The 15,540-nt window shown below is 37.0% G+C and overlaps 1 protein-coding gene across 1 annotated transcript; it reads left to right on the top strand.

The window, feature by feature from the left end:
• Positions 1-11,106: 11,106 nt before the first annotated feature.
• Positions 11,107-12,788, top strand: LOC115993077. The gene is made up of 4 exons (XM_031117359.1): positions 11,107-11,139; positions 11,253-11,444; positions 12,093-12,136; positions 12,258-12,788. The coding sequence occupies exons 1-4, from the start codon at positions 11,110-11,112 to the stop codon at positions 12,571-12,573; spliced, it is 582 nt and encodes a 193-aa protein (XP_030973219.1). The 5' UTR covers positions 11,107-11,109; the 3' UTR covers positions 12,574-12,788.
• Positions 12,789-15,540: the final 2,752 nt, after the last annotated feature.

Raw genomic sequence — 15,540 nt, 5'->3', positions numbered from 1 at the left:
TCTGAAATATATCGTACCGCTAGCCAAACCGGTACAGCCTCCAGTACGGTATTGACTCCCTTGCATGAAATTCCCATAGAAAAATCTCTCATTTCACTTTACAATACAAATAAAGGACCTAATTGATCTGAGCACACTATTCATCAAGAGGCATGCATCCTGACATCAAGTATGGTTGTCAAAGCATATTTACTTTATGGACCTCATAGGGAACGCGTATGAATTAGCGATTCGAAAAGGGAATATAGTGATCATCGAATTATATTTTCCTTCTAACCAGATATGCATTATTTTTTATTGGTATGACGTATTTTATTTACTTATTTTATAATTCATTATATTGGGGTGAGGGGATTTAAACCTTGATAACTCCATTGTAAACACCCAGAGATGTTTACCAAATGAAATAAATAAATATATATATATATATATATATATATAAATCAACTTTAATAAGATACAAAAGTTTGTGCAAATAACCTACTGCTGAATTTCTTAACATCCTATATTCAGATTATCCCAAAATACATAATACCTCCATGAGATTTGGATTAGTTGCAAACTGATCTTTTGGGATTTCAATTTTTCCTTATGGCTCATTAAAGTTTACATATTCGTAAAATTGACCTCTAGACTAACTTTTGTTTGCTCTTAGTGGTGGAAAAGAACTAAGAATTAACTGATTTGCATTACACTAAACACACAAAATAATAAAATACAATATAATGAATATGCTTTCTTTTTGTGAAGTTTTTTACATAATTACATTACAATTTTAATTAGTATTTAAATGAATAGCTTTTAATTTGTAAATTGGTCTCAAGTTGTTACGACCACCTCGACCACGGTTTCCACCACGTCTGCCGCAAGGAGCTATGGTGATTCTTTGTTGTAACAAACTTGACCAAGAGGGTAAATATGGTTTTAATTCGAGGAAAAACCAGACCTCCCAATAGCAAATTGCTATATAATATTCTGATTGTTCTTTATTGATATGCTGTGAAGCTATATAAATAGCTTTACAAAATAAAACAACTCCAACATCCCTAAACCACTCAACACCTAGATAAGGATAAACACTATTCCTATCCAAACTCGTAATACTTCAATCCGATAACAATTCAGATTGCTATTATTATCCTAAAACAAATTCAAATAAGAAAATAAAACAATCCTAACACAATCCTACTCAACAACTCCTCTGCTTACTCCTCTGCCTCGTGAATACAACAACTCCTCTTGCTAGTCGACATAACATTCCTTCCCCCTTAAATTCGACCCTTGTCCTCAAGGGTGATATCAGGAAAACAAAGCCTCATTATGCGAGCATCCTCGCAAGCAGCCTTTGCTGGTGATGTAACACCCTATCATTTTGATATCAATTAAATTATTATACATAAATTATAGAGGAGGCCTATAATTAAATGGATTAAATTGATTGGGGCCTAAGATATTAAAAATAATATAAATACTATGGGATATGAAGTCCAAGTGAGGTGGCATAAGTAAATATGAGGGCCTTGAAAACCCTAGCCTTCTTCTTCTTTAGTCACACGTGTATTTTACTGATGGAGGCATCCTTTTTGCTTCAGTCGACTACTAAACTTTGCCTTCCGTCACTGTGGCTGTGAGAAGAGACTACATGTATGGTTTCTATGACTATATTCATGGAAATAGGACTCTTATGATTGTTATCATACCTAGACTAGGCAGTGCATATAGGCATGTGTCATGGAAAGGAAATAAGAGACGTTAATCTCATGAATCTCCACCTATCCCTACATTAAGGGAAAAGATGTCCTATATATTGTTATCATATTAAATTGGGACTGATGTAAATAGCTATATGTCAGGAAGGGTACCTTGTAGCTATTAATTTAAATGGATAAAATATAGTACCTATATAAATATGATTACTCTGCCAACGAAAAGATATAGTGATAAGCTTGTAATTCTAGTTCAGCATATGGCCATGCTGGTTTTGTCTCTTTCGGATTGGCTGACCATGCTCAAGCCAATTCCATCTCATGTATTTTCGTGGGCCTGCCAATGCTCAAAACTTGTCCAGCTCTATCATTAAGTTTGGCGGAATTACGGGAATAATGGGCTGGCCATGGGATTAATATATTAAGAATAATATTGGCTTCAACTACATATATATATTAGATTAATCAAATATCTATCATTCAGCCATACTGAAGTTTCATGAATACCTATGATTACGTTAATTGAAAAAAGCTGATTAGGCAGCAATATTTTTAAGTCCAAAAATCTAATCAAAGCTGAAAGTGAATTGGATAGTTAAGTGAATAAATGGAGAATTTTGGATATATTAGTATTGTTTAGGATGAAACTGTTTAAGGGTGAAAATAGAATTTTAAGTGGGAAATTGTGTATTGATGAACCTATTTTTGGTGTTGTTAGGTTCTAATTCTACTAAATTGTTGTGATTCAAGGGAGGTTGATTTCTTTTATTTTTGCAATTAAGAGGTAAATGGTGTTTACTAATTTTGGGGGTTTTCCCAAAACAGTGTTGATTGTTAGACTATTTTATATGGAAGAAATATGTTGATATTCTATATATAAATGAATATTTTACAAATGTTTGATGTGCACATTGGCTATTCGTTTTATGAAAAACTTGTGGGACAACTTAAATTTATTTAAACTTGTATGTGTGAATATGTCTTTATATTTTGAGAAGTATGAATGGATTATTTTGTGAGTATATTGAATATGTTTTGAAAACCTATGGCAAGTCGAGATTAGAAGCTCAGTATGGTATTTAGTCCTTAGCAAGGGACAATTATACTGCAGCTAGTCCTTAGCAAGGGACGGTTCCAGAAAAGGGGACAGTGCACATTTGATAGCTCCTTAGCAAGGGAGTATACTATTGAGGATCCAAAAAGGAAGCTCCTTATCAAGGGAGTGTACCTTTAGGTTCCAAGGGAGCCTTCCTTAAGAAAAAGGGATGGAAAGGAGGTTCTAGTCCTAAAAGGGGACAGCACAACCCTGTCAACGGGGCGTAAACGTTGACCACGAGAAAAGCCTAGGAAATTGTTTATATGACGATATATATATTTTGATGGCTCACAATATAAATATATTATTTTCTTTTACATGAAATATTTGATGACAAAATATTGATGAGTTACAAGTTGTGAATTTGTTGAAAGAATTATTTATTTGAAAGGTTTGTTCCCACACCCCAATGTTAGTGAATTCCACTTATTGAGTTATCTCACCCCCCTTTATTTCCCATTACAGATACATTAGATGGATTACTAGAGTAGAGATTCTTGGGAGACAGAAGTTACAAACTATTTTTGTGGAACTGAGGATTTTATTATTATTTTATGGCATTAAACATTGTATTGGAGACTTATTTTGAGGATGTTTTGTATTTGGTGAATTAGAGTTCTGACTTTTGCAATCAGATTCAAGGTTGCTAGTTTCTTTTATTTAATATATTTTTATAGATTTTTCAGATTAAATAGACTTTTATTGCCTATGATTTTGGGGCGTTACAGGTGACAACCCTTGCCAATGGACCAAAACTTCCTCTTTGTTTCTCCGAGTTCGCCTATCCAAAACAACTTGTGGGAGAGGACCCACAACACCACTGCTCCCATCAATTTCTAGCAAGGAAGTACCCTGTTGGTCATTACCGCCAAGTGCTTGCTTGAGGTTGGAAACATGAAACACCGGATGAATCTTGGAAGTTTCCGGCAATTTAAGCTTATAGGCAACCTCACCAACTCTTTGTATGATTTGAAAAGGGCCAAAGAACCAGGGAGAAAGCTTCAAATTCCAATGCAAGGCCATAGATGAATGGCAGTAAGGCTGTAACCTCAAGTACACCCACTCCCCTACTTCAAATGATCTTTCCTTGTGCTTCCTATCTGTATAAAGCTTCATCCTTGACTATGCTAACCAAATATTCTCACGAAGCTCCTTTAAAACCTCATCTCATGCTATCAATTCCTTCTCCACTACTTCATTTCGAGTTGTTCCTGCAACATATGACAGTAAACTCGGTGGAGGCCTGCCATACACAATCTCAAATGGGGTCTTTTTGGTGGTTGTGTGGATGCTCGTATTGTAGCAATATTCAGCCCAGGCAATCCATTTAGCTCACTCCTTGGGCTGAGGGCTAGAGAAACACCTCAAGTACATCTCCAACGTGTGATTCACTACCTCCGTTTGCCCATCCGTTTGCGGGTGATAAGCCAAACTAAAATTGAAGCTAGTCCCATTAAGGCGAAACAACTCTTCCCAAAACTTACTTGTAAATGCAAGGTCACGATCACAGACTATCAATTCAGGCAACCCATGCAATTGAAAAACATGATCAAAAAATTCTTTAGCTACACTTTGAGCTGTGTATGGATAAGAAATGGGAATAAAATGGGTGTACTTGGAAAGCCGATCCACAACTGCAAAAATGGTTGATTTACCCATTGAAGTGGGCAAACCATCCACGAAATCCATTGAGATATCAGACCAAACCTTAGTGGGAATCGGCAAAGGTTGGAAAAGACCGGCTGGGCTAGTACATTCCGTTTTATGTCTTTGGCACACATCACAATGGCGAATATAGTCTTGTATTTGTTTCTTCATTCCAACCCAATAGAAGACTGATCGGATCCTCTGTAATGTTTTGTGTATGCCCTCATAAGTACTTGAATGAAACTCTTCGATGATAACCGAAAGTAACGGAGAATCCAAGTTGAGATAAATCCGACTCTTAAAAAATAACACTCCTTCCTTGAATTCCCATGGACCAACCACCTCCCCTTCTTGAACAAGCTTGACAAGGTGCTGCAATTTCGAGTTAGTGAGCACTCCTTAATGGTATCAAGCCATCTTGGGACGGGGGTGGAGATTGTCGCCAACTTTGCCTTTTCTTCCTTTCTTGAGAATGCGTCAGTTACTAAGTTCTCTACTCCTTTCTGGTATTCGACCTAAAAATCATATCCCATCAACTTGGATAGCCATTTTTGTTGAGCATACGTTGTGATTCTCTGCTCCCGTAGATATTTAAGACTACGATGATCGGTTCTCACTAAAAAGGTTCAACCAAGGCGGTACGGCCGCCACTTCTGAACAGCCAACACCAAGGATAACATTTCTTTTTCATATGTAGAGAGTAATAAGTTCCTCCCCTACAGTGCTTGATTGAGAAAAGCAATGGGTCGTCTCTCTTGCATTAGAACCCTACCTACACCACTCCCTGAAGCATCGCATTCTACCACAAATGCATTTGCGAAATTAGGAAGAGCCAACTCTAGCGCTTGAGTCATCGCCTCCTTAAGATCTTGGAAGGCCTTTTTCGATATGGAAGTCCATTTGAAAGAATCCTTTTTTAACATGTTGGTCAGTGGCGACGCAATTTTCCCATAGTCGCGAATGAATTTTCGATAGTAACCTATAAGCCCCAAAAATCCTCAAAGGGCCTTTAGAGTCTTAGGTTTCGGCCACTCCATCATGGAAGCCACCTTTTGCGGATCCACTAATACCCCCTCTACATCTATAAAATGTCCCAGATACTTGATTTGCGTTTGCCCAAATTGACATTTTTCCCTCTTTAAGAACAGATTATGGCTCTGCAAGATGTCTAAAACGAATTTGACATGTTGCAGATGATCTTCCCAAGAACTGCTATATATCAAAATGTCATAAAAAAAAAACCAATACAAATTTTCAAAGGTACCTTTTAAAAATGTCGTTCATCAATGATTGGAAGGTGGATGGCGCATTGGTCAGTCCGAATGGCATCACAAGAAATTCATAATGCCCATGATGAGTGCGGAAGGCAGTTTTCGAAATGTCAGGAGGATGGACCTGTATTTGATGATAACCGAAGCCCAAATCCAATTTAGAAAAATACCTTGAGGCATGCAACTCATCTAGGAGTTCATCAATAACCGGAATTGGGTATTTGTCCTTCACTGTGATGCGATTGAGTGCTCGATAATCAACACACATTCTCCATGAACCATCGCTTTTTTTGACAAGCAAGACAGGTGATGAATATGGATTGTTACTTGGCCTCATGATACCAGACTTGAGCATCTCTTCCGCTTGCTCTTCTATCTCTATCTTTTGAAAGTGAGGATATTGATATGGCCTTACACTAACCGGTCTGCTTTCGGGTACCAATGGAATACATTGATCATGAACTCGTGATGGTAGTAAACCTTTGGGCTCCTTAAAAAGACCCAGAAAAGAATTGATGAGGCTAATGAGATTTTGATCCGTGAGGGTGTCAGTCATTTTTTCCTTCTCCCCCATAGCAATGGCATGAAATTGTATGAAAGCACCATGCTTGCTCCCTTTAAGTACTCTTTCCACCTTATTCCCTTTAATTTGCTTGTGTGGGTTAGTCATCCCCTGCAAGGAGATTCTTTTCCCACCATATTGGAATCTCATGAGTAATTTAGAGAAATCCCACCCAATCATCCCCAAAGTTTGAAGCCATTGTGATCCCAAAACCACCTCATATCCTTCTAACGGTAAGAGATAGAAATCTATATCAAGAGTAACCCCTTGTATCCGAACTTGCACTCCAATGCACCTTCCTTTTCATGAGATCTGTTCACCACATGCAACCTTTACATTAAAACATTCTTCCATATTACAGGTCAATCCCAATTTTGCCGCTAACCTCTCTTCAATAAAGTTGTGGGTGCTCCCTATGTTTATCAGCATAACCAGTGGTTGTTGGTTGATGACCCCATGGATTTGCATGGTTTGAGGAGTCGGGGAACTAGCCATGGCATGCAAGGAAATCTCCAATTTGTCGATGCCCAGGAGCAAACTTCTCATCACAATTGAAGCAAAGGCCTTTATCTCGACGTTCTTTCATCTCTGTTGGTGACAACCTTCGAATGGCGGGAGTAGATGAAGGTGGGCAACTGGTGATTGTTGAGTTTGTTGATACAGCCTTTTCCGGCTCAAGGTTGAAACTGGATCGCTTTTGATATTTAACCTTATAGAGCCGAGCCAAACCTACTGCTGCAGACAACGTTGGTGGTTTCATGGCTTGAACATCTATCCTCACACCTTCCTTCAGACCACCAATGAAACAAGCAATCTATTGAGACTGATTCAACTTCCCCACTCGGTTAAGGAGTTTCTCGAATTGGCTTTGGTACTCACGCACCAAACCAACCTGTTTGAGCCTTGTAAGATTTCCAAAAAAATCATCAAATTTCGTTGGCCCATACCTCGAATTCAGCCCTTCCTTAAGCGTGAGCCATGTAACTTCCCCTTCTTCTTCCTTCAGTATTTGATACCACAATTATGTCTCGCCTTCTAGATGATACGTCGCTAATGGAACCTTCTCTTCCTTGGCAATTTTCTAAAATTCAAAGAATTACTCCATTCGACAAATTCAACTCGTTGGGTCTTCACTGCCACTGAAGCAAGGAAAATCAAGTTTAGTGACTCTTGGAATTATCGTGCCATAAGACTCAGTGGAGTCACGAGAGCCTCTATAATTGAATCGTCGAGACCCCCCACCATCGTGTGAACTCTCTCCTCGTTCCAAACTTTGGCTGCCTGATATTTGATCTAATCAAGTATTCATGGACGTTATCGCCTGCATCAATGTTTCTTGTAACTCGCAGAACTTCCTGTCTTGCCCTACTGCTATAGAGCCTATCTCTGCCTCCAAACGATCGATGCGTGATTCATCCATGACCGGTTCTGATACCAAGTTGTTACGACCACCTCGACCACGGTTTCCACCACGTTTGCGCGAGGAGCTATGGTGATTCTTTGTTGTAACAGACCTGATTAAAAGGGTAAATATGGTTTTAATTTGAGGAAAAACCAGACCTCCCAATAGCAAATTGCTGTATAATATTTTGATTGTTCTTTATTGATATGCCGTGAAGCTATATAAATAGCTTTACAAAATAAAACAACTCCAACATCCCTAAACCACTCAACACCTAGATAAGGATAAACACTATTCCTAGCCAAACTTAATACTTCAATCCGATAACAATTCAGATTGCTATTATTATCCTAAAACAAATTCAAATAAAAAAATAAAACAATCCTAACACAATCCTACTCAACAACTCCTCTGCCTCGTGAATACAACAACTCCTCTTGCTAGTGGACATAACAAATATTATATATTCACATGATGTGTGTAAATATGTGTATCACAGATAAATTTTGCCCCACACCCCCAGTGTTTCTAGCCATCACCGCCAAAGGATCAATATCTAGAGATTAACATCTTTGCTTAAACTTTTACAACTTTAAAAATTGAAATCTTCTCCTTGATGAGCGGAGCTTGGGTGTAGGGTCTCAAGTGATCAAAACTCATTACATATAGCCAAAAGTGGACATTACAATTAGCAAAATCACAACTGATCAAGTCACTAGATCCAGGTGAAGTCCCTCCTTAATTTAACGAGGGATCATGCGAAAGGGAATTCCAACTCAAACCCACTAATTCCACCTGACACTTCTTACTACATTGGCACAACTAATACATGAGAGTCCTCGACTGCAGCACTTCCCAGGCACTTGAAATCAGCTCTTCACTCTAAAAAATGTGGACTAGCTAAGCACCTAGAATTTGGAAATTTGTGGACTTATCTTTGATTGTAAAAGAGCAATACTACAAACAAACATAAGAAATTTTAAAATATTTTTACAATAATTGAGTTAACAAGTTTTTACTTGTTCTTACTTGGATTGACCACTAACATTATTTTTTTAAGCTACCGTTAACAATTTGCCAGCTTAGCCGGGTGTGAAACATTTTATAAAATGTTTTTGTATCTACAAACTTTCTCTTGTAAAAGGATTTATTTTGTTAGAATATTAATTTACATGTTCCAATTTTTCCCCTTGCCAACCCAACTCAGTCAATATTCTACAATTCAAAACAACTCTTTTTTCTCTATTCTCTCCATTTCCCTCCAAAATGAGCAGAAGAGATGCACCCACCTCTCCCTCCAATGATAACGATCAATCATCCACCAACCCCCAAGAATTCAATCAACCCATCCGGAGCAACACTGAAGCTTTGTATCTCATCGAGTCCAACCTTTCCCGGCCCCCGAACTCCGAGGCTGCCCGCGCCTCTGTACTCTCTAAATTAGCCGAATACGACCTTGATTCAGTCCGTGAAGCCATTAGCTATGCACGCCAGAAAGTCTTCGTGGACGAAGAAAACACCACCGACCCTGTCGAAGGAGATGACTCGGAGTTTCCCAAAGAGTATCAAATTGAAATCCTCAGAAAGCGACGCAGAACACTCAAAGCGCAAAGGGAGAATCTCATCTTTGATAAATATTTGGCATACATAAAGAATAAGATCCAAGAACTACAAGGCAGAAAGAAAGAGATTGAAAAGAGAGCTATTACAGCGAGGAAGAACTTTGAAACACCAGACTATGATAAAAGAAAGCTCAAGAAACACGAGTTGAACGTTGTCAGCACGGTAACTACACGAGTCAAGGCTTATTGGAAAGACTCCATGAGTATGGAGCTAAAGAAAGAGTTGTTGAGGATACGAATAGAAGACCTTATACTGCATTTAGATAAGAATATTAAATCATCGAACTGACAAAACTAAAATCAAACTACACACTATATCACCCATTAGAGCCAACATTGCATTTCAATCACTAATATCACTCCAACTCAGTTAAAAGAAACCAATCAATCAATCAATGTTAAAACTGATGTTTGTAACATACATGGAGTTCCTGGTATTTGTCGGGGTGATATATTTGGGCCCATTGGCGATAGGCTTTCCAGATTTCTTCGTCGGAGGCCTCCGGTGATATGTTGAGCAGTGCGTACAGTTCTCTATTGGGTGGGCCCGAGTCTTCTTCCATCATCTTGTCTCTGTGGTACCAAAAAATCGAGTACGAATTGCCGGGGGATGCGAAGCTGGAAGGATTACTTTGCTTTGGTTTCACTTCGCGGAGCGAGATTCGAAACGGTGATGGACACGGTGGAGTATGTGAAGGTTGCAAAGAAGTGGAAGTTTTCAATGTGTTATTGTTGTGGCCTGAGGTTTTTCGATGCCAAATTGAATGTGGAGCATATAAAGCGTGCCCATTTAGGGTCTTTATCTAAGAAGTTACTATCCATCACGCAAGAAGTATTTGATTTGGACCACAACGCCATTGAATTCGGTGAAAGGAGACCCGCCAAGAAAATAACGGAAGAAGATATGTCAAGAAGAGTGTTTGAGTTCTTGGATTATCTCAACAATTTGTACGGGCTACAGAGTGTTTCAAACGATGAGGCTGTAGGCGAGCCTTGTGTTGCAAATTATGAGAAGATTGTTTTCAATGAGGACTTCTCTTGTGTAGTCTTCGACAAGAGAATGTTGAGGGGAGAGCTTGTAGTGCCGAATGACGGAGCTGCTGTTACTTCTAGTTTTGTTGAAGAAATCAAATTAAATGATGAAGAAATCGTATCAAAAGATGCTATTGTGGATTGGTTATTGAAGGGTGGTACTAATATTGGGGAGCAATTAAAGCAATGGGCAAATTTTAGAGAAATTAGTGAAAGTCAAGCGATGAAGTTTTTCAAGATCTATCGGGCTGAATTTCACCTGATACAGAGCATTTGTAAGAAAAAATTTGAGTGTTTGAGAGACATTATGCTGTGGCAGAATTTAGAGAGTATATGTGTTAAAGAAGATAAGAGAAGAGAAGAGTTTGCAGGGGACAAACCATTGAGTTACATGTCTCTCTTGTTAAAGAGACAGAGGGAGATTAAGAGCACAAATGGTTATAATTTTGAGTCAGATATGATATTCGATATTTTGGGAGAAGAACAAGTTGAGGACAATGAAATAAGTTTCGTGATCATGAATCAGATTAATAAGATGGCTGAAAAGGTATGCTATAGCCAAATTAATGAACATGTGAAATTTTTCAAGTTGTTTATTGTAATATTAAATATGTTGCTTGATGAACTGTTATATTCCATAGGATGATAAAATCTCAGTTGTTTGTTGTTGCAGCTTTACAAATTTGATGCTATTGTCAGGACGGCTACCATTGCAATGCAGCAGACTGGGAAGAAAATTGAGTCAGTAACTGCTTATGACTACGATCATATATGGTGCCCCTGCTGAAGTCATTCATGCGGGTTTGTGTTGGATTCTCTTTGCTGTTTTGTTGAAAGTTTTGAAAGTTTTTATGAAGTTACTTTCTTTCCTGTCTATGATTTTATGCTTTTGAAATAATATTTTTCTTTCATAGGCACGCCTGGAGGATCTGGCTTACAAAGATGCTGAAGAGAAGTCTAAGGCTGCAACAGAAGCATTGTTGTCAGAACTTGATCTTAGTGACAAGAAGGGCCCTGACAAAGGAGGTGGTAGGGCAAGACAAAGACAGGGAAAATCCAAGGATAAAAAGAAGAAAAAGGATCACAGAAAGGCAGAGGAACAAAAGGTCTTAGTTATTCTTCTCTTTCTTTTTTATGGTAGTTACAGTTGTCTAAAGCTCAAGGTGTAAATTCACAGGAATAAATACATAATGGGCAGGAACTAAAAGTGGTAAACATGTTAAATATTAACATAAGATGACAGATTAAACAAATATACTTGAATTGAATGCTTAAGGCTTAAGGATGAACTAGAGTTAAAAGGCAAAACAAAACCAGAAGAGTGTAAAAGCAAAGGGAATTTAAGAGGAATCCAAGTTAGGAAAATGAGGATCAAGTTTATTAGAATAGTAGTATTTAAGGATCTGAACTCTGAAAGAGTAAGAAAATGAGCAGTCTAATACATTTGAGATACAACAGACATTGATTGCAGGCACTTACTGAAAGAGATTGTCAGAACAGCTAGTCAATTGCACATAAACTTTGCAGAGAAGTGTAACAACATTTAATATCATTTTTCGTTAATAAGGAATGGAATAATTGGATATGACTAGTAAATTAAGAAACCAGAGACAAGAATGCAGCTAATATCATACCTTTTTGAAATAAAAAGAAAGACAGATATAAGATCTGCAGAAAGTTCCTAGTTCCCACAAAATATAGAGAATCTATCGTGCAAACTAATGTCTCCAAAACATGCAATTTGCTTATTGTAGGCAACTGGATGTGGCAAGGAGCAGCAGGAAAATGTGGTGCAAATGTAAGTCTTTGTTTTTGTTCATACTTTCACATTTGCATGGACTAAAACACATGTAAATTGTGTAAATTTGTAGTCATATGTGAATAAAGGTCATTGTGTGTTCACCTGTGCTGTGCTTCAGTTTCTTTACGGCTGCACAAGGCAGAGATGATCCTCCTAATCCTGAGATTGTTGGTCCTGTACCCATTGTTGAGTTGGAGCAAGAGGGATGGAAACTTACGCCTGAACAGGAGAGGGAGCAAAGAATGCTTGAAGAGCATTTGCAGTACCAGAGGCAGATTGAGAATGGTGCCAAACAAAAGCACCTTGCTGGGCTAAATAAAGCTGGAAGCAGTGCAGGAAATATGGAAAAAATGTGCCTTAGGCGCATCAACTTTGATGACTTTAACTGGAAATATTTTTATCAAGCTCAGGGTGTCAAATCGGATGAGAAATGAAGCAAATTTGAAGAGTAGCACCCCAGAGAACTTGTCTGACTAGACCCAATTAGAAGTAATAAATTGTCTTTAATGAAACACCATCAATATTTGAAGAAAGGATCTTGATGCATGTGATTAATCTTAGTTGGAATTGTCCCCTTTCAATCTTAGTTTGCATCCTGTTCAGTGCTCTAACACCCATGCAACTCCAGCAGACACTAAAGAGAACCCTATAATGGAGGTCGGAAACTTAGTTTGCATTGAAGTTCAATTTTTTTTTTCCAGAGAGGTACAATGAGCTTGCTATAATATGCTATTCCTACTTGTTTGTGGGTCAATAAATAATGCATCATTATACAAAAGAAATTTATATAAGAATAATTACTATCAAAAAAGAAAAAAAAATGATTTGAAATATGGCATTCATCCTCATGTTGATTTAGTAGGGACCTTTTTGAAAGTTGGGACAAAGGTTGAGGACTATTTGTGCACTTAACCTTATGAATGATATGAGACGTATGAAATGAACAACAATAGGTACTGATATTAATTAATATAGAAAATAACTAAATAAAAAATCAAGTAACAAAACCTAATAGGGTGATTTTCAAGAAATGGATCATCAATTATATCACCATCCCAGTAACGATTCACTAAACCTTAAATAAGCTTGAAATTCAAAAGGAAAAAAAAAATTATAGCTCCGAAAAATATAAATTTTTGAATTAAAAAAAAAAAAAAAACAGAGAGAAATATTTAGTACTCCTTATAACCTCAATGGTTTATATTGTTCCTTTCCCCCTAATCAACCCTTTTTTTTTAATAGTCCCAATCCTTATTCCATCAACAAATCTATCACTTAACACGTAAAATAAAGCAAACAAAAAAAAAAAAAAAAAAAAAAAAAAAAAAAAAAAATGAAACATCCTAGTTTATTAATGATGACGTTAGCCATGGAGAAATAAAGTTGCAAAAGTCTCTTGTTTTTGAATAATACTTCTATCTAAAAAAATTTATATCTATTGAAAGTATGATATAGAAATATCACTTCCTCAGCCTTATCCTTAAGTTCCTTTTCCTCTTGATTCTAAAATAAATAAATAAAGGTTCCTATTGCTTTTGGTCATAACAATCTTTGCCATGTGCAGCAGGAAGGGAACTAAAGAACAACACAGATGAAAAAACATAGAATTCAAAGTATGTAGAAATTGGGAGCACATAATGCCTCGAATTTACACAATTTTCATTCGTTTTCCCAAACAAAAGAAAAAAGGTTCCAGAATGCAGGTATAATAGTATGAAGAAAAACAAAGACTTGTGCTTGCTCCATAGTTCCCTGCTGCTCCTCACTACCTCCAGTTGCCTGTAGTTTACTGCTGCTACATCCATCAGGACATTTCAAGTGGTATAAGTTGACAATAGCTGACAACTTTCTGAAATTCGTGCAGCCTTCATACAAAGGTTGCTCAGCATCTTTGAGTAAGTCATAACATTTTTTAGCATCTTCATTAGGTTCTTCTTCACGGTGCTGCACATATGAACCTTCCCCAACTGTTTATTCCAGATCATTTGCATAATCAAATTCATCCATTAATCAACTATGCGCGGGGAGCACTTCATGCATAAATCATCACATTCACCGTTCAGATCTTCTACTCCTACTTCACTATTCTAGCTCTACTAGATGTGGCAACAAATTTAGACTCCCCATGACAATACCAAGGATCATAACCGAGACAAATTCCATTGGTGATCACTAAGTGATCATGCACAACTCTTGGTTCAAATAAATATAAATTCGAACACCTTTTACATGTACATGGAATTTTCCTATCACTAGATTTACTTTTTGTAACAAACTGGATAAAATCCTTAACCCCTTGTCCGTACTCTCTTGAGAACCTTTTTTTATTCATCCAGCTCTTGTCCATCTGAATGTACAGTAAATTAAATTAAATCTACAACATGCCATTGTAAAAATAAAACATAACTATCATTGCAATTTTCATTCTCACTTTCTTTTAGTTCATAGGAAGATGACCCTTTCCTATTAAGTGTAATGATATATTACATCATGTCATAGTGGACAAACATTATACTCCATCTAAGCCACCTTGCTCCAATTCAAACAACCCCCCAACTATATCTCAAATCAAACAAAAGGATTCATTATTATGATATAGTACAACAAACACATCAAGCAACAAATGATAAAAAAATACAAAAAACCAAGAAACACTCCCAATATTATAATAAACCACCCTTATAATCCCATCTCCATGCAAACCACTTGCTTGCTCCAATTCAGACAACCACCCATGTTCATCATACCATATATATCACATAGTATTTGTAATCATACTATTACGTTTAAGATCCAATTTTTTTTTTTTTTTTTTTTGGTACAAACCTTAGTAAACACTTACTTGATTGAAGAAGCTAACAGTTAAGCTTGTCAATTAGTTTCCTCCTGCAATGCCAATATAGAACACAAGAATCACGAATCTTTATAATATCTGGATTAGATTCAAGTACTTCAAAGGTATATATATATTTAAAGTATAAAAACATGAAACAAAAGGGAAAGACTATATCACCTTCTCCAATCCCAAAATCAATATCATGCTAATCCTCAAAGAAGAAAAAAAGAATAAAATAAGGGGGGAAATCTGAGAATATATAACAAGATTTGGCTCTTCAAAGGTGAAGATTATTATTCCAAACCCCGAATGGACAGTGCATAAAAGATTGATCCAATGGCACTACTAATACGCATGACAACTATGAACTTCAAAAAAATCCGCACACAATAGATAGATCCAATACATCTAACAATGATGTGTACATGCAATGATGTATAGAATAAAGGCAGAAAAGATTTTATACGGTATTGTTGCCTCTATTTGGATCCTCTGCCACTATGAAAAAGCAAACGTAAGTATTGTTGTTGCAACAAAAATGAGAGCAAGTGAGAACAAATTGGTC

The sequence above is a fragment of the Quercus lobata genome, chromosome 5 (assembly GCF_001633185.2).
Source record: "Quercus lobata isolate SW786 chromosome 5, ValleyOak3.0 Primary Assembly, whole genome shotgun sequence".
NCBI lineage: Eukaryota > Viridiplantae > Streptophyta > Magnoliopsida > Fagales > Fagaceae > Quercus > Quercus lobata.
Note: the sequence above shows the minus strand (reverse complement) of the source record. Positions and strands in the feature narration are given on the sequence as shown.